The following is a 19,989-nucleotide window of genomic DNA, read 5'->3' on the forward strand; positions in this document are numbered from 1 at the left end:
ATCTCTGGCCTGCAAAGCTGAGACGAATAAGGGAAGAGCAGATATAATTTTTGCAGAAAAAACCAGAGTGTGTATATATATATATAAACATATATTAAAAGCATATGTATGAATACATGTAAAAGCAAACCTAATATATAAATCTATATATTATGTCTATTTTAGAATGTGATATTGAGCAGGAAGGTAACAGCAATAGGCAACTGACTGCATTTGACTGAAACCACTGATAAACATAAAAAATCAACTTGAAGTAATCAGGGTGCCTGAACTACTGCTGCACACTGCCATGATGAATTAGCCTTTAAAAACGCTTTAGTGTGCTTTTTTAGCAAAAACTCTTGTACCATACTATGTGACAGTTGCTCTAGGTGATTCTGCTGCACCTAACCACACATATTTGCAGATATCTTTCTATAGGCACAACAGGAAATGCATATGCACATGCAGATGTATTACTATGTGCACGTCAAGAGAAAAAGATGAGCAGAAAGTACAAAATATAAAATCATGAGACCATCAGCTGTAGAAGATACAAAGCATACGCAAATTGTACAGTTGACAAGGAATGCCACCGAATCCCTTCTTAATTAAAGCCCTGTTCTAAACTCCTGTTTGGGGAGTGAGGAGAGTGGGACGACTGATGTATGAAGAAAATATCAGGCAGCGTGGCTAATCTCAAAGACTTGGGAGCTTTCGAGCTACATAAATCAGAGCGACTTTTTGAATAGCCTCATAAAACACAAAATCATTGCCATTCCACTCACGAATTCCAGATTCTTCCTACAGCATACAGATCATTAGGAAACTTCTAAGCAATCAAGTAATGTGGGGCTGATGAAATTACTCAATCAATGCATGGGCTGAGAGAAGCAGCATAATACAGGATTGCACAGTTTTGACATGGTAATCCTGCCCTTTTCTTTTTTATATGGGGATAAGGAAAATAACAGTGGAGTCGATTCATTTCAACATTTTCAAGAGTGTGCTTAATGTAGTCTTTCTGAACTGCCAGTTCCTATTTATAATGGCAGGGCAGCAGAATCATACAGACTCTAAGCAGCCCTACCAATGTTTAAACTATGATATAGGAAAATGTTTAGTTTTAAATGTGTGCATTTGCATACACACAGACCTGCTCTATGATCAAAAGCAGCAGCTACAGTGATTCAAAAGACAGAAATATGAAAAAGTGTATCACAGATAAATACCAGCCACCATACCCCTCCCACTGCCATCACCAAGTCATTAATCTCTAATCACTAAACTGTAACATTTTCTGTCATTGTCTAAGAGATGACTGATAACCAAATTCAATACAGAAAACATCCCTTCACAGGAAACACATCAAATAATACCTAGGCAAGCAAGACAGTAGATTATACTGAGAAGTAAGTGCTATCAGAGAAACTGTATCAGAGAAACAGGTTATTAATAATGTGTTATTTCTTATGACCATCTGCCCCTCTCATATATGGGAAAACATCTTCCACTTGAATCTTAACACTGTAAAAAGAGAAAAAGATAATGCATTTATGTTGTGTGCTGCCTAAAGCATCGGTACCACCTCTGGTAATATTTCTTTTCCCCTGAACTAAGTATTTTGTTTTCTTCTTCAGCTTTATGAATCCTTCTTTAATGAATTTGTTCATAGAGTACCCTGCTACTGCCTTTTGTAACTCATACATAAATACATTTCATTATTTATTTCTAAATATTTTATACACAAGTTTACTCCACACAAGTAGAAGAAAATAAAAGGGGGTGAGAACATCCAGGTCACAAAATACAGTGCTGTTACTAGGGGCCAAATTTCATTTGTGAGCTGTACAAGTTGAAATATTTAGCTGACTACCCCTTTAGTGCTTAAACAGTTCTAGTTTCAGGTCATTTTTTTTCTGTATATCCATTTGAGTAGATTTAAAGCTGTGTGACAATTATCAGTTTGCCATTTTCATGGCAACATAAACCAGTCTGTAAAAAGAGGTAATCCCCTTGTCAATTGTACTAATTATCTCCTGAGGCAAATTAATAGTGTGAGAAGCAACACCTTTTTTGCTTTCTGTGAGGATTTACTGTATTGATACATCTTATTAGTAACCACATGACCAAAAAAAAAAAAACCAAAAACCAAAACTCAAAAATCAAAACCATCCCTTGGTGGTAAAATGTGTTGCATTCATCACATACAAACAAGTGAAACAAACAAAACTGTCACTAGCACGAAGAGAGAAAGAAGCTGTCGTCTCCCTTAATGCTAGTGCATCCCAGCAATACTCCGTTAGCCAGGAGGATGGGAGACAGGGGACTGCAAAGAAACTCCTCATCTCCTACACAGTCGAGATTTTCCCTCAAATTCCTAAGATTTGGTCGGTTTCCTACAAGCTAATAAGAAAGAAACCGTAAGATGTAACTGTCTCCTACTGTCACCTGAATAGTGTACAACTGGGAAGAATTTTAAAAAAGAAAAAAAAGTCATTCTCCCTTTAAAAGGAGGGCATAAAGCAATATTCGATGTTCCAGTCGCACACAGCTATAAGGGGCTGACCCCTATAAAGTTGCGGTACCCAAAGGAAGAGACAGCCCGTGGGCTCTTGGGGGGGGGTCGGGATGGGGTGTGTGTTACACGAAGGGCTGGCGCATCGCTGCCCTACAGGAAAGCTCCTGACGGCCGGGCTTTCCAAACGCTCTTCCCTCTCCCCCTGTCACAGAAATCCTGCACGGAGCCCCACGACAGGCACGGGCAGACATGTTTATAAAGCCAACCCCGGAGAGAGCGGCGCTTGCCCCGTCACCCCGCAGACCTCTCCAAGCCCCAAGCGGGACCCTGCCCCCAAATCCACCTTCCCTGGGGCAGAGCGGAACCGACCGGCCGCCCGCCCAGCCCGGCTCACCCCCTCCTTTCCAGCCTCCCCCTCCGCCTGCGTGCGGTGCCTGCAGATGGGCGAGCGGCCGCGGGGGAGGCTCCCTCCTCTCCCTTCCCCTCCCCGCAGCTCCGGGCGGCTCAGGGGGGCGACCCGCTCCCGGCAGCCGCGGGAAGGAAAACGCCGCTCGGCACCGGGACTCGGCGCTTCCCAGGGATGCGCCCAAGGAGAGAGGGAGGGCTGCCGGACCGGGCATGGTTCCGAATAAGAGAAGGAGGAAGGGGGGGAGAGGGGTGGGGACGGGCGGCAAAGGGGCGGGGGGGGGGAAGCCTGGTTCCCTCTCCGCGGATTGAAGTGCGGGCAGCGCCGTGCATGGGCATCACCCGAGCTGCCCCGGTGCGGCCGGGAGAGGGGGCCCGACGCCGCTGCCAGCTGCCCCCCCTCCTGCACCAGTCGCCGGCGGGGGAGGCCGCTACCTTTCCCTGGTACCGTGGCCACCTGGCCGGTGGGATGGCGGCCCGGAAGATGGGTGCAGGGCAGTCGGAGCACCCCCGCCCGCCCGCCCGCCTGCGGGAGGGGAAAGCGCTCACGTTGCTAAACCACCTGTTCCGCCGCGGGAGAGGAAGGCGGGATGAGGGGGGAGACTGAAGACTGGAAATGGGGGGCTTCGCTTGGCTGTCGGGGGAGAGGGGGAGGCCTGGGATGCCCCCGCCGCCCGGGGGCGAGCTGGGGCAGGAGGAAGGCAAGCTGGAGCTGAGGGGCTGCGAGGAGGGACTGGGCAAGTACCCGAGCCCTACACACTCCCCTCCGCCTCCCCCTTCCCCCGCCCCGATGATGAGGCTCTCTAAACCTCAAGGTCCAAAAGCACGCACATAACCCGGCGACAAGAAACCTTTGCACAGTGCTGTAGGGGGGAAAGAGGACGCCTAAGATCCGGGTGGAAAGCAACTGTAAGAGGAGAACAAACAAAAAAAAGCAATCGAGCGAGAGCTAAAAGAGCGGGGCTGCGGGGGGAGGGAAGCCTGCCAAGAGAGGGAAGGTTGCAAATGAGAGCTGGAAAAGTGTCCAGCAGCACCAGCAGACGCAGCACCCCCCACCACCACCACCCTCCCCTCTTACCGATATGAATGATTGAATCTGCAATCGCCGCTTTCCAGGTTCGAGTCCAACAGACGGACACGACCAGGATGAGGGAGAAAACTTCCATCCTCTTCGGAGGTCCAGGCTTTGTAACAACAGATCTCTTCGCCAAACGGTGCCACCGCGGAGGATAGATAGCTCGGCGCAGGAAGCCCAAGAGTTTGAGGTGCCGCCGGCGGAGCGTGTAAATCCCGGTGGCTGGCGCACGGCCGCGGCTGGGCTGGGAGCGGGCGCGGGGCTCCGAGCGCCTCTCCCCTCGGCCAGACCCCGCGTCACTTCGGGGGGCTCCTGGGCAGCACCAGAGTTGCAGGGAACGCCGGCAGCAAATCCATCCAGCCCGGGCAGCCGCCGCGGGCAGCAGACGCCTCCGCTGGTCAGACAATCCCCATCCTTCCGCCGGGTGCAGGGATCCGCTCGGTCCCGGCTGCTGTACGGCAACTTCCAACCCACCCCACGCACACGGACACTCACACAGACACACACACACAGGCACACACACGCACGCAAACACAAGCACACACAAAAAACCCTCTGAGCCAGAGGAGCCCCAGGAGCCCGCAGCAAATCGCTCGCCTACAGCGAGGGAGGAGGAGCGGGCAACCGGGAGAACGGGCGATCCCACTTCCAGCAACCAAGATTCCTGCAGGAAAAGCCCCCCCGGAGGCCAAAAAACAAAGTGAACTTCAAGGTAATGCAGATAGTAATGCAGAGATTTCTCCCCCCCACCCTTCGGTTAAAAAAAAAAAAAATTGCTTCCCACAACTGGAAGAAAAAAAAAATAAAAAAATCTGCAAATCAAGCCCAGCGTGCTGCTGTCTCTGTCGCGCAAGGTAGTGGTTGGACAGGGCAGGAGCTAGAGGAGGAGTGCCCGAAGCAAGGCAGAAGAAAGCAGATGATGATGATGATGATGGTCTGCAGGTTGCTTTTGGAGCTTGCTTGTCTGGTGGGATGCAGGAAGAACTGGCAGCTCCAGCAGCAGCCAGCACGTTGCCTAGAAATGGATCACCTAGGAGAAGGAGAGAGAGCGAGAGATAAGTGGTATCAGCCAGAGAGGGAGAAACAGGGAGAGCGAGAGAGAGCGCTTCTCTCTAATAACCATCTCCTCCCCCTATCTGCAATACAAGGGAGAAACAAAATAGAGCTCTCATCTCCCTTGAAATCTTCAGCTGGGACTAAGGAAGAGACACAGACAGGAGTACATACAGCCTAAAAATACATTAGGGGGAGGGAAAGGCGGAGGGGGAGATCTTTTGGAAGTGTGATACTCAGCTTAAGAAAAACCAAAATAAAACAAAACAAAAAAAAAAAGCCAAAAAAACAAAAAACCCACCCCATTTATTTAACCTTGCAACTCCACCGCAGGTATCAAATTCAAAGCTAGATGGGCACTTTTGCTTCTTGGTCTTTGACAACTGAGTCAGGGACATTGCCTGAAGGGGAAAAAAAAAAAAAAAAAAAAAAAAAGAAAGGAAAAGAGAAGAATAAAAAATCAGGGACACCTGGCCTCAAGGGGAAAATGAAGACCTAAAATCTATTAATATGACTTTAATTATCTATGTTCTTGATGGAATTCTCACAGTTTTTTAAAGTAATGAATTGGCTTTTTTCTTCCTCCCTCTTTAGGTAGTGGAGAAATTTCTATGGGCAAACACCAGAGCACACTTTTCATGCTCAAGGTAGCATGAATTCATTAACCAATTAATCCCCAGACTTCTTGTGCTGTAGTTAAACACATTACACAGAGAATTGCAGAGACTGTAATATGTTCCCATAAACCAATTTAAACCCCTTCTTTTTGTCTTCCTATACTTTCTTCTGCATTTGATTTTTCTAGTTCCTCTAGAGACATGAAACAGAAGTCAAAGAATTGCTCCATCATACTGGTTATATCCTAAACTCACATTCACCACTGGTAAGACCTGGCATTACTTTTACAAGCAATAACAGAGGTTAATCACCCTTTTTCTTCAGAAAGAAAGGAAGAACCATTTTTTAAGGTAGCTCCTTCCATATAGCACTTAGATTAAGTTGATCATATCCGACTTGCATATTTCTCCTAACTTGCTTAAGTCTTCTTTCAGCCACGGGACTACTTAGCAAGCACACTTGTATGCCTACAAAATTAAAGGATTTAGTTCAAGGGGAAGAATTAAGATTTTTAAGAACATATAAACTAAATCGGTGTTAAGGAGAAATAAAGCTGAATTTATTAAAAACAAACAAAACAAAAAGACCACAAACAAATAAAAACAAAACACAAAAAACACCAACAAAAACAACCCAATCATCAATTTCTACTTAGGTCCACATTGGCAAGCGAGTACTTCACTAAAAATGGTAGCAGTGTTCCCTGGCTAGAATGGGCTCCCTTCTAACAGCTGAGGAAAATTGCAACTAAAATTAACTTTAAGAGCCAAAAGAAAAGATACATAAAGAGAAGAAAAGATGATGAGCAGTGTAAACTCATAAGTTATGTCACTCATGTTACATTTGTCCATACCCTCAGTGCAAGTCCCAGATCTGTTATTGATAAGAGCAAACAGAAAAAAAAGGTTGTTGGCTTGTTTTTTTTTTTCCTATCAATGACAGTTTATGCAGAGTTTCATTGAGAGTAATTGGCATTAATTTTACAAGTCATCAGTTTTGATTCATCTGAGAAGCTTTTGGAGCTGCTTGAGTCATAGCTTCTCCACAAAAGAACAGAGTTCACAAATGTTAATTCACTTCTTTGGGGTGTATGTCAGAGCTGTACTCTGTAATAAAGTACAATGCACAGGAGGCAGAATAGGAAATGCAATGGAAACCTTAGGAAAATTATAACTTTTTAATTATCAGTTTAGATAATACTGAATTTTTGAGGTCTTATCTAGGAACCAGCTATCCTCACTAACTCTTTTAAGCATCCAGTGCTCTGAATCAGCCACACAAAATAGAAATTTTCCCTCAAGGTCTTCACAGGACAGGAGGCACAACCAAGAGTTTGTAGCTCACAAATAACATCTTGCTAAAAAACCTTCTTTTGGAGTGTAGCTCTGAATTATAATTCCAGTGATAAAGGACACTACCTGAAAATTTGAGAGGAACAAGACTGAAGAAAATTCAGATAAACTTACTTTAGATAATAAACACATTATTGACTTAATATGCATCAGCCACAGAGATAAAATCATTTGTACTTCCCTCATTTTCATTCTCTTCAATTTTTATCCATTAGAAATGAGATCTAGTATAGTCCATTTCAATAGGCTGAAAAACCTTATGCTGTGTGGTTAGTTCAAGATATCAGAGAAAAATGCCAAAAAAGGAGGAGTCTCTTCTATTCAATATATGCTAAGCATTTGCAGAAAGTTGAAGCTAGGGAAAAAAAGAATTACAGAACAGGAGTTACTGATACTCCGAAAATCTTGTCTCCCTTCTCCCAAAAGCCCCCACCAAAAGAGGAAAAAACAAAACAAATCACAACCAAACAAAACACACCAAAACAAACAAACAAAGCTAATAATAGGATCTGGGCAAATGCACACCTATAGTAAACTATGAGCAACATTCCCAGGACTTCACTGATTGGTGCCTCAAGCACCTTGGAAACTGAACTCCTGCAGTTTTCAGCCATGCTGCTCTTCCTTCACTACAATTTCCTTCCAGAAACATCCTCACTTCCACCAACATCCCTTCAGCTCCACCATGGGCCAACCAATGTTTCTAACAACGGGGAGTAGTTTTCTTTTTAGTCATCTAACTAAAATATGGCTAATGGTTGATGTACTCTATGTTTCCACTGATCAGCTACTATAGCCTTTCACATTAATGCAGCCCCTAGAGGAGCAGCATAGAAAGGATGTTCTTGGAAAACAGATGCAGCAAGGGTGAAAAAAACAACAATAAACAACAGTGTCCACCTAACATTTATTTCTTCACACCCACACATAACACTCTGCTACCTTAACTCAGGTCAGCCTGGGACCTGAGCTTTATCTACAGAGGAAAGTTATCTAAATACAGAAGTCTCACATGCCTTTCACTCATCTAAAGCCTTAATTTTGACAATGCTATGCCTCAGTTCCCATTTGGTTGGCCATACAAACAGATCTGACATGCAAACTTGCACTTTTGATTTGTTTAATTCTAAGTCCCAGGCTACCTGGAGAAATTAACAGAGTGATAAAACAATCTCACTTCAGCACTGGGAGATAAACAGCATAACTAAGCCTTACAACAATAGTTCTAAATGACATAGCAAGTATTTACCATTCCCACATTACAATTTGATATTTAAATTCAAGAATATTGCTCAAACCTGGGCAGGTTGTAGAGTCTCCTTCTCTGGAGACACCCAAAACCCACCGGGACATGTTCCTGTGTGACCTCCTGTAGGTGACCCTGCTCTGGCAGGGGGCTGGACAAGATCTTGTGAGGATCTCCCTTCCAACCCCTAACTTCCTGTGATTCTGTAAACTTACAGAAGTTTAGGTGAGCTGATTCAGATTACACCTTAGGTTAGTTCACTGATCCATTTGCTCAGACATTTTTTTCATGCAGGCCTGTAAATTATTGCTTCAGAGGAAAAAAAACCCCAGTATGCATCCCATCCCAGTGTTCTGTGCTGTGCACAGTGGGAAAGCAAGATAGGAGAAATTCTTTCCTGACCCTACTAAGCCATCACCTCCTATCTCAAAGTTTGATATTCAATTAACCTTTTCATCTTATCTTGCATAGTTATAAATCTTGGTAACAGTCACAGAGTTATACTAAAAATAAAATAAATAAAAAAGGAAAAAATGCCAACCCAGAAGACTAAGCTTTGTGACCTTGTGTAACAGTGAATTCCAGCAGTGCCACAAGGCTGTGAAAAATAACACTTCTTTTACTTGCCTTTAATTTACTCCCCTCTCTTTCATAAGAGAGTTCAGTATTATTGCATTAATGGGTGGGATTAAAAACAACTGATCATCTATTACAGGAGAGACTCATCAATCACAAATATATAACAGTCATACCCAAATTGTTATTGATGCCATCTGAACATTAGAGAAAGATGAGGAAGGTCTACTTACTGTTTTTTTTTCTGTTTCTGGACTTTTAATATAATTTGCTTTCACTTTCACCTCAACATCTTTTTCTGCTTTGAGTCTTTGTGGCTCATTTTTTAAATGAATGCTCCTGACAGGGCAAAATTAGCAGCAATCCTGTGAATCTTCTTTTTTTTTTTTTTTTTTTTTTTTAATGACTATACAGAACCATGTGCTTTTTTTTTTTTTTTTTCTCTTATGGATTTGATGGATGGATGAATTGGCTGGATGGTTGGACTCTCAAAGAGAAGTTGTCAGCAGCTCCATATATAAATGTAGACCAGTGATGAGTGAAGTTTCCTCAACAGTCAGTACTGGGACCAGTGCTGTTCAGCATCTTTATAAGAGACAGGATAGTGAAACTGAGTGCACCTCCAGCAAGTTTGATGATGACACCAAACTGTGTGGTGGACATGCTGGAGATAAAGGAGGTCATCCAGAGGCTTGAGAGGTGAGCCTGTGCAATCTACATTAAGTACAATAAGGCCAAGTGCAAGGTTTGGGGCAATCTCAGCCACAATTACAAGTTGAGCAGAGAATGGACTGAGAATAGCCCTGAGGAGAAGGATTTGGGGGTGTTACTTGATGAGAAGCTCAATACTGTGTGCTTGCAACCTGGAAAGCCAACTGTAACCTGGGCTGCTTTAAAAAGAAGTGTGATTAGAAGGCCAAGGGAGGTGATTCTCCCCCTCTGCTCTGCTCTTGTGAGACCCCAAGGGGAGTGCTGTGTCCTGTTCTGGAGCCCCCAAGACAAGGAAGACATGGATGTGTTGGAGTGACTCCAGAGGAGAGCCATGAAGATGGGCAGAGGGCTGGAGCACCTCTCCTGTGAAGACAGGCTGAGAGATTTGGGGTTGTTCAGCCTGGAGAAGAAAAGGGAGACTTTATAGTGACCTTCCAGTACCTGAAAGGGCCTACAGGAAAGCTGGGAAGGGATTTTTAGAAGGGCATGTAGTGGTAGGACAAGGGTTAATGGATTTAAACTGGAGGTGGGTAGGTTTAGGTAAGACATTAGAAAGGAATTCTTCAGTGTCAGGGTGGTGAGAGAATGGAACAGGTTGCCCAGAGAAGCTGTGGATGCCCCCTTTCTGGAAGTATTCAGGACCAGATTGGATGGGGTTTTGATCAATGTGGTCTAGAAGGAGGTGACCCTGCCCATGGCAGGGGTTGAACCCAGATGATCTTTAAGGTCCCTTCCATCTAACATAACTCCATGATTCTGTGAAATGAAAACTTCAGCCTACTGCCAACTTTGAGGTTGCTGTCTGTATTATGAAAGAGGTCCAGGTTAATAGGACCATTTTAGTTCTAAGTGTTGGCCTAGACATTGACTCCATCTGTCCTGTCACACTTCATATTAAACATTCCTTGTTGGGCCTCTGTCACCACTTCTGGATAATGAGGTTGATTTTTCCTTTCTTTAATAGAATAGTTTGAGTTTTGAACTTTAAATGAAGTTCATTTTTTCAAACACAAAATACTATATAATTTTTTTCCCAATTCCCTTCATTCTTTTTTCTCCATAGGCTCAAACATATGGATGCATAAGTATCTGTAAGAGAGAGTCTGTACACATGGAGATAGATAGGAAGTAATTTCCTTTAGACATTATACAAAGAAAGAGAACATTAAATATTTACTGCATTTCAACAGACTGTGACTGACAGACAGTTCTGGCCTTCAATATCATATCAGAAGGAACAAATACCAAATCATAATTAAGACAACCTACTGGGCAGAAGAAATAATAGTAAAAAAAAAAAATTGTTCAGGACATAGCAAGGACTTGGTTGTTTTGGATTTTTGGTTGGTGTTTTGTTTTGGTTTTTGTTGCTTGTTTGTTTTTTGATTGTTAGTATTAAACCACATTGTTATTGAGGTAAGTTGAGAGCTTTTGTTTTTTCCTTAGACTCACCACACAAAACTCAGGAAGGGGTAGTAAAGTTAAGGCAACCCTTAGAGCAACCAGTGTTATCACAGTAAATTAGCAGGCACTGCTGCTGAGGTAGATTTATTTTGCCCCCTTCCAATTCATGCTATAGATCTGTGTTGCCTGAGCCATCCTGTTACCTACCTTGCTTAGAAGGTCTCAAGCTACTGGAAAGAAAACACAGTGCCTAACATCAGTGGAACTCCTTGGGCACAAGCTGAACAGAAAAAAGCCTTGAAAAAACCAAACCAGAAAGAAGAATAGTGTCAAGTCACTTCATTGGCACAGGAGAGAGTCCCTTGCTCTGAGACATCTACATAGGTTACATCTTTCCAATCTTTTCTGGGTTAAAATGAAAGGATGATAAATAGTCCCTGTTCTTTCTTCATCTGTCCAGAGAATACTAAGTATCAAGCCAAATTCTTCTAATGCCAAATCCTCCTCTGTACCTGTAAGGAGCCAGCTAGTTCCCCTCCTTTATCTCTGAGAATCTCTCTCAAACTCCCTCTCAGTCACCACTTTGCAGCATTTTTTTCTTACCCAGGACTTGCTTGGTTCCTCTTGAAGATGCCTTGCTGTTCCTCAACACTCTATGTTCAATTTCACTCCTCTCTCTTGCTGCCACTTCACATCTTTCTAATATTCCTCTAATTATTATTCACCATATTTACAATCATGGCTCTTCATGCCACCTTCACTTTAACCCTTTCTTTCCTTCAAGAATTCTAGAAGGGTGAAAGATATGCAAGCTAATCTCTGCCAAAATCAGCTCACAGTTATGCCTGGTGAAAAGCAAGATGGTACAGAAAGCCAGTGGGTGAGGCAAGAGAAGCAGAAGATATGCTCCTACCTATACTGCAGCTTCTACCTATGGATCTTCTATTGTCAGCAGGACAGGAGTCACTTCAGTGAGTGCTTGGTCAGGTCTAAGAGCTTGGATAGGGTATGAATGATAAATTCAGAGACAGCACTCTTAGAATTTGATAAAAGATGTGTATGTTTTCTTTCAGATATCCATCCATCTCACTCTGAGCTCCTCTCCACATAATCAGTAATGACTTTTGGCTCATTCTAGTAATGGCTACAGGCTATAGTATCACTCCAGCAAGGACTCCTTATGTTATGTGAAGAATCCACCAAACTAAATACACCAGTCACTGGGGGAGGTGTGCACAGAGGAGTAATTGCCAGGAAGGTGGGAAAAGTAGCTCTGAGAACCTGATGCATTATGATCATAGAATTGGCTGGGTTGGAAGGGACCTCAGAGATCATCAAGTCCAACCCTTGATCCACTACCGCTGCAGTTCCCAGCCCATGGCACTGAGTGCCACATCCAGGCTCTTTTTAAATATCTCCAGGGATGGAGAATCCACCACTTCCCTGGGCAGCCCATTCCAATGCCTGATCACCCTCTCCCTAAAGAAATTCTTTCTAATGTCCAACCTAAACCTCCCCTGGCACAACTTGAGACCTCTTGTGCCCTCTTGTCTTGCTGAGAGTTGCCTGGGAAAAGAGACCAACCTCCCCCTGGCTCCAACCTCCTTTCAGGGAGTTGTAGAGAGTGATGAGGTCTCCCCTGAGCCTCCTCTTCTCCAGACGATGATGGAGAGGAATCTGTAGAAAAGCTTTGCTGAATGAGAGCAGGGTGGTGGCAGAGCATGGTGAAGTCACAGCTCAGATCTGATCAGCTCTCCATGTAGCCCTTTAGTGTCATGCAGCTGAAGGACTCGGACTTGTCTGGATAGCAGATGGAGTGAGAGTCAACCAAGAGCAAACCATTTTTACTCATCTCATTCTACATCTTCACCACTGCTGAGAAGAGAGGAAGGAGTTTCCACTGGGACAGTCAGAAGTCATCAATGAACCAGAAATGCCACATGCTGTCTGATGGCTTCATATCATACAAGACCAGAATCAGCACAGTCTTTACTACTGCAGTAGAAGAGTTAGTAAAGCTTAGTATCAGAAAACAGAATTATTGTTGCTCTCTGAGTCCATGGTTCAAGCAGGGCAAAGCTTGGTGTTTTAGGTTCTTTTACCTATTTGAAAAAGTTAGCAGGAAGCCTGTTAAATTTGGTGCTTTAGCAAAAGTATGACAATCATTTGTGAAAGACAGTGCAGGCACTGCTAGTTGAAACTGCAGATTATCTGGCACCTGCAAACCTGTACGTATTTTTCTATTGGATCTTTACATAGTTGTAATTGTGTTATACTGGGGCTTCCAGACAGCATGAAATGCATAGCAAAATAGTCTTCACCACAAACATAGCACACTTGGGTTCCAAAAGAAAAACAAAGTCAAGCACACTCCCAAGATCATGTCATAAAAACCAAAGCAGAATTTGGATTTCCCAAGTTGTAGTTGTAGATTTCCCAAGACTATCCCCCCTCTTTCCTGGCTCCATCTGAACACTATCTTGTCACTTTTGAGCAATGGTAGCAGCATGAGAAAAATTAATTTTACCTGTGAACTTGCACACGTTTTTAGTATCAGGATCCCAGAAACATTTGATAAGTTGCTGTAATACAAGATTTGCACTATGGTGTGTGCAGTTTCTGTGTGCTGTCTGTTAAAATAATAAATCTTAGTAGAAAATAAATCTCACGTCTCGCCCAAGATTTGCTGTCCAATACAATTATTGGTGCCAGATTTTACCAGGAAACAAGCTTGCTGAACCAAATTAAGACCCAGACAGAGAAAGATGACTGCAAAATTTGAGATCTGTACAAATCACTGCACTTCATGTGAAGAGGCAAAGAATTCTCCATGCCAGAAAATACTAATTGGGCATTATATAGCTCCAAACAACTTCATACGTCCCTCATCTACGAGAGAAATATTTTTCCAAATCTAAGAGTCTTTAACCATTCTTCAGGAAGTATGTTTTCACACTGTTATTTTCAATAAGAATTCCCTGCCTTTCCTTCATTCCTTTCTCTCTAAAAGATATATTAAATCAAGGTAGCTGAAATAACCTATTTGAAATTTCTTTCTTTGATGCATTAAACATCATTTCCCTCTCTCTGTGTTTTCATCATAACAAACAGCATCATTATAGTTGACATTTACCTTATTCCACAGTATTTCTGTCATAAATTAAGAAAGAACTATTAGATCTGATGACATGGTTAGGAAGAAAGTACCTAACTAACATGATAAATTATTTGTGGTGATTTTTAAGATAATTCAGTTTTGTCAGTACAGTACCTAAAATTAAAGCAAACAACCTATTTTTCTCAGTTGGACCTGGCTTCTGCAAGTACTTTTCATGTAATATTTACCCTGTATAACCACCCCGACAGGACTGGAGAGGCCACACAACTCCAAAGTGCTACTGTTCATTCAAGGAGTCTCTTGAAAGTGTACAGTTCTAATAAAACCCTACAACATATAAGAAAAGGAAGCACCAAGTAAAATTATCTTCTGATTATGACCTACTTTTCATTGATGCCTACTTGATTGCTTAGAATTACTAACAAGTGAATTTTGAAAAGAAAAAAGCTGCATTTTTTATTTTGACTAGATTAAACATTTTCTTGACATTAGCAAAATCATGCTGATAAATTGAAACAATTCCTGGTAACATGGCCATAAAATGTGTTTTGGATGACTCTAGATATTAAGTGTTCTTGCATCATCCCCATCACACACACACAAATTCTACACTATCTATTTATATTACTAGTTTTCCAATCATTACTATTCTCTTCATGTTCTTTAATCTCTTTTCACGTCTTCTCTTTAATTTTCTGACCTGTCTCTTTTTTCAGCTTAAGTCACAAAAAATAAGCAAGTGGTCTCTATACATTTAGGTGACCGATGGATGTTAAGTTACTTCTGTGCATCTACCTCTTGGGTAAAATGTCAAGAAAATTTCATTATCAAGATCATGACAAAGCCCCCCAAAAACTCTTTCACGTTTGTATCCTGGAAAGCAAGCGGTGACAATAATTTATCTCTTTTAAGTGTTGTTTGCACTGAATACTTTCTACATCCCAGTATTTAAGAGTGTAACCTCCCTCCTTCCTCCCCAAAGTTACTCCATAAAGCCTCACTTTAAGCTTCAGAAAAGATATTGATAGTAATATTGTCAAAGTACAGTGACTGGCTCAGTGACATTGAGTACTTTTGTTGGTCATTTGGCTGTGGAAAAAAGTAGAGTTCAAGAAACAGAATGCTTGCCTAAGTTAGACTATAACAATATCACTTGAATGTTCAGCAAGATCTGAAAGTAAAAGCTGAGCAATTTATGCACCTTGAAAAGCCATCACCTTCTATTTAGACAAGTGTTCAAGTAGTGTAAGACTGCAAATGCATATAAATTATTTGTGCAGATAAGCAATTACATGTTTTAATGACACTCCTTACATGCACAAATCTGACTGGACATGTGAGCTACTTATTTGAAAAGCTGCAAACCATTTAGCCTGAATGTCTGTGGCCTGACTGCATACTTCTCTTGAGTATTTAAAAAGTTATTCAGGTTCATTGAGTTCTGCCTCACTGGAGGTCTGCTGTAAATAATGTGTTATTATTTCCCACTTTTCTTATTTTTCACTTTTATGGACATGGTGACATAATTACAGAGAGTTTTGGTCCTCTCAAGTAATTGGAGGGCAGCATAGTGGAGTTTCTTATGAAGAAAAGGCCCACTGATGGTGGTGTGCACATCAGGCCATGGCCCTTGACTTGCCCAAGTTCATTGATGGGCTGCAGTTCCAGGTGTTAAACTGCAGCTCTCCCAAAGTAAATGTCAGCCTGACACAGGGAGCACCCAGTCAAGGGGAAACAATAATTACATTAAATCACATTTAAAACATTTTTGACAGGCGAGTCGGGGCTAAGTCTGGAAAGCAGAGAAAAGCCTCAGGGGTTTAAAACTCTGAGTATGTCCAGAAACTTGTGTTAGCATCAAGATTTGGTTACCCAGCTCCCTTTTAAATCAGTTTTAAGTTTCAAAAAGATCAAGGCTAAACACATCTGCTCAACTCCCTGCTTCAGAGTCCCAGTGAAATCGAAAGGCTTCTCCCATATACAGGGAACTGAACACACAGCTACATGTTAGAAGGACTGGAGTCTAACAGCATATGATTTGTTTATCTGTTGTCCATGGCATTTTTTTATTGCTCTTAACAAAATGAAGCACAAAAATCAAATAATCCATAGGAATTGCCATGTGTCCTTTTTGGCTGTCAAAGTTAAATGCAAAAAATTGTATATGCATAGCTACTTTAGCAGATGACAGAGCATAAACAACTTTAAGGAACACATTGTCAGAAAGATTCTTCTACCCCCAGACTTTGGGTGAAACTTCCAGGCACAATATGAAGCAGATGAAGCCTGATTTCAATCTCACTACCAAGAGGAAGAAAGCAGCTGTCAATTTATAAAAGAAAGTGGCTTTGAAAGAGGCTAACTTGAGCTTAAACATACTCATTGAAAGGGTTACACAGATGAAGGCCAGTGGACAAAACTGAATTGAAAAGATTGAGTAATGAATTAAGGACTTCAGATTCATTGGTTCTGTCTCCTGTTAAGTTAGTTATGAGAATTATTTCAATACAGACTTGTAGTAGAATGATATAACATCTATTTTTTTTCTCCCCCTGCAGAAAAAAAAATGAAAGAGGGCAAGAAGGAGAAAGAGAAGGAAGGAGGGAGGAGAAAGAAAAGGGAGAAGGGAGAAGGGAGAAGGGAGAAGGGAGAAGGGAGAAGGGAGAAGGGAGAAGGGAGAAGGGAGAAGGAGGAAATAGGAGGGGGAGGGAGAAAGAGAGAGACAGAAAGAGAGAGAGAAGGAATGAAAAAGGAAAAAAAAGGAAAAAGGAAGAAATCAATTGCTGGATATGAATTTTGAATTCCTGTGTTGTATAAAGCAACACAAAGGGACTTATCTAAGTACAGTGTATCTTTGAATAGATGGTTGAGGTTTTGACATCAATTTAATTTTTCTTTATAAAAAAAAATAAAATAGTATAAAACCTTCAAGGTTTTATAAATAAAAATAAATTTACAAATAAAAACTTTGCTTGAGACATTGATATCAAAAAAAGAAAACAAAAACCAAACCAAACCCAGCCAAACAAAAACCCTCAGAAGAAAGAGTACCACCACAGGTGAAGCTCTAAGGCAGCTCAGTGGCTGGAACCTGAATCTCTGCCCTTCAGCTGAATTCCTGAACTTTTGGGCTATAAATGACCTCTGGCTGAATGGTGCTCTCAGGTCACAGTGCCCTGAGAGGGGACCTACTGAAAACAGGAGCCTTCCCTAGATAACCAAATCACTGGCAGGAGAGAGGCTGCCATATAAACCAAGGACTAGAGCCCAGCAGAGTAAAGGTGAGAATGCTGTGCTAGGAGCTCAGAATTCCTCCTTGGTAGAGGAATTTAAACAATGCACCTGAGCTTCTCCTGACAGAGCTGTCCCACTTTCTATAAATAATGCTCTAGCTAAGGGAGATTTGACTCTCTGCTTAGGCCATTCTCGCATATGATTTAATTTGGAACTTCTGTTTTTGCAGTGAATGGCTTTGTCCATAGAAATTGCAGCTATACTGGTGTCGAAATTGCAGCTATATTGGTGTCACTCTTTTACTCTTTTTTTTTTTTTTTTTTTTTGGGCCATTGATTTTCTTCACCGAGGGCATCCACTTGGAAAGATTTAATTACAGGAAGGACACATTTAAAAACTTTGAAAACATCTGTGAAATAGATGTTTTACATACCAAGCCTGTGCATACTACAAAGAGTTCCTCCATTTTTAACATGTTACAAAAAAGCTGCCATAGCAGAATGAGCCAGTGGCACAGAAACTTTTGTTTTTTCAATTTCTAAAAGTGACAGGGACATAAGGCAAGAAATAAAAAATAGGAAATGGAATATTATGAGATTAAGGCACCAAAGGTATATTCAGCTGGTCTTTATAAGAGTTTGCAGTAGAAGTCTGTAGAAGTAGAACAGCCCATCCCCAACTTGTCAGATTGCCAGCAGGTCATAATCATTCAAAGGAAAGCCACTATGTGACATGGAGACTTCTTCCTGAACATCAGCCTAATATCAAAGTCACTACTCTTTGCTTCAGCTCCTTTTAGTATACCTAGAGGAGGGACAAGAATGCTTTATGAGAGGAAAACTGTCAGGAAGACAGAGAAGCATAGGTCCACAAATCTTTGAGATCACTGTTAAGAGAGAATTGGGAAAAAGAACAGGCAAATTTGATGGAAACAATAAAAAAAATGTAATGTATCAATTTATATTTTCGTTGAAAATTTAATGGTTAGGCACATACCAATCATCCATTATCCCAAATAAAATCTACACAATAAGTTCTAAAAAACTTATTTTCTTATATTCTTAAGATTTTTCTTTTCTTTTTCTTTCATGCCCAGCAATGCTACATTGATTACCAAGAATGCTTATAAGTAGATGTAGGACCACGGCAACTCTAAGAACCCATATTTTGCTAATGCAATACTGCTGACATTTTAACAGCTTATCAAGATACATCAGACTGTTTCCACATCATTTGTTCTCTTTCAGACATTCTGCTTTCTTTCTGTATTCATTTCACTCAAAGCTGTCAATTTGTGGTATTCCTTGAGTGCATGAAATTTCTTTAGTAATTGGATCATGTATTTTTACTTTCCACTTTTTAAACACGTACCTTGAAAACTTAAACCTTCTTACCTGGCATTCACTTTGTCTCAGGAAGGTGTCTGTCTAAACTTTGTGCTTTCTCCAAATATTAATTCCATGCCTAACTAAAACTTCTGAAGCTGCCACAGCGAGCCAACGTTTTCAATACATTCACAACAAAAGAATTTCCTCCTTAACTGCCTCATTCCTACAAAGTTTGGAAAATACCTTATTTTTTAGACAGATCTAAATCTCTAGATTTAGATTAACATATTGAGTTACTTATTGTGGGTTCATTCTCTTCTCCAGTAGAACTGAGGGTTGTGGAGCTCTTGATCAGGAAGCACAGCTGAGTTTTGCTTTGAACAGACACTGCTTCCCAAAGACATCCCAAGCTTCCTGGAGCAGTTTTTTAGTTCTGTGCACAGGGCCCAAGCTCATCTTAATTCTTGTCCATTTTTTCTTTGCAGAGTCCTTCCTAAATGTCCCACAGATGGTTCAGAAAGGCAAACAACATTCACAAGAGCTCAGATAGCTTCACCACATTCTTTAACTACTTCCTCATACCCTCTCAGCTGTATTTTCCTTTTTCAAATACTCAGATTAGACCTCAGATATCCCATATTGTCCCTTCTTCTATGTATCACTTTTTCTTTGTGGAAACAACACTGTGAATTTCAAGGGCATTGTTTTTTCCATAAAATACTTATTATCTATAAAATAAAAATCTGATCTCCCAGGGATCAGATGCTCCTTTCTAGCAGCTTCTTCTCGTGCCATTAACCTAAATAAAAAAAAGGACTGCAGAACAACAGGTACATCTGTGAAACTCCCTCTGACTTCAGCTCATTCATTCAGTTACACATTTACATACCTATTAGTCTTAAATGGGTTTGGATCAACCAAATTCCCAGGGGATTAATCTAAGAAGATTTGGGTTGCACAAGGAAGTCAGGGGAAGCAACAGGCCTGTGGTTTTCTCTGACTACAGATAATACATAAAAAGAAAATAAGTCAGTTTGACTGTTAGATCTAAGCCATGCTTTCAGGGCTACATCATTTTACTTTACAAATGGGTATACGTTAAACAGGGAGAATAAATGAAAAAAGTGAGATGTAATGAACACAGAATCCTACAAAACAAGTATATGAATAGCCCACAGTTTACCCGGAGTGACAATTCAAAAAGACATACTTCTGATATCTTCTCATCTCCTGGCAAGACTTCACTGTATAAATCTTACATTAAAATGCCTGTAGAATTTTATTTACAGTGAGCTGAAGACTATGCAAGTTCATCCAGCAGTTGTATCTTTCAACAATAAAATGACAGGTCACCAAGACAAAAAGCTTT

General features: G+C 41.5%; 1 protein-coding gene across 1 annotated transcript in view; it reads right to left on the reverse strand.

Moving 5' to 3' along the window:
* The window catches only part of GRID2 (glutamate ionotropic receptor delta type subunit 2), a 683,099-nt gene extending 678,002 nt beyond the window's left edge, over positions 1-5,097 (reverse strand). Inside the window, exon 1 of the mRNA XM_071742831.1 lies at positions 3,984-5,097. Within this exon, the coding sequence (XP_071598932.1) occupies positions 3,984-4,071 (88 nt within the window). The 5' untranslated portion in view covers positions 4,072-5,097. The remainder of the gene's footprint in view (positions 1-3,983) is intronic.
* Positions 5,098-19,989: the final 14,892 nt, after the last annotated feature.

This window comes from Heliangelus exortis, chromosome 4 (assembly GCF_036169615.1).
Source record: "Heliangelus exortis chromosome 4, bHelExo1.hap1, whole genome shotgun sequence".
Classification (NCBI taxonomy): Eukaryota; Metazoa; Chordata; class Aves; order Apodiformes; family Trochilidae; genus Heliangelus; species Heliangelus exortis.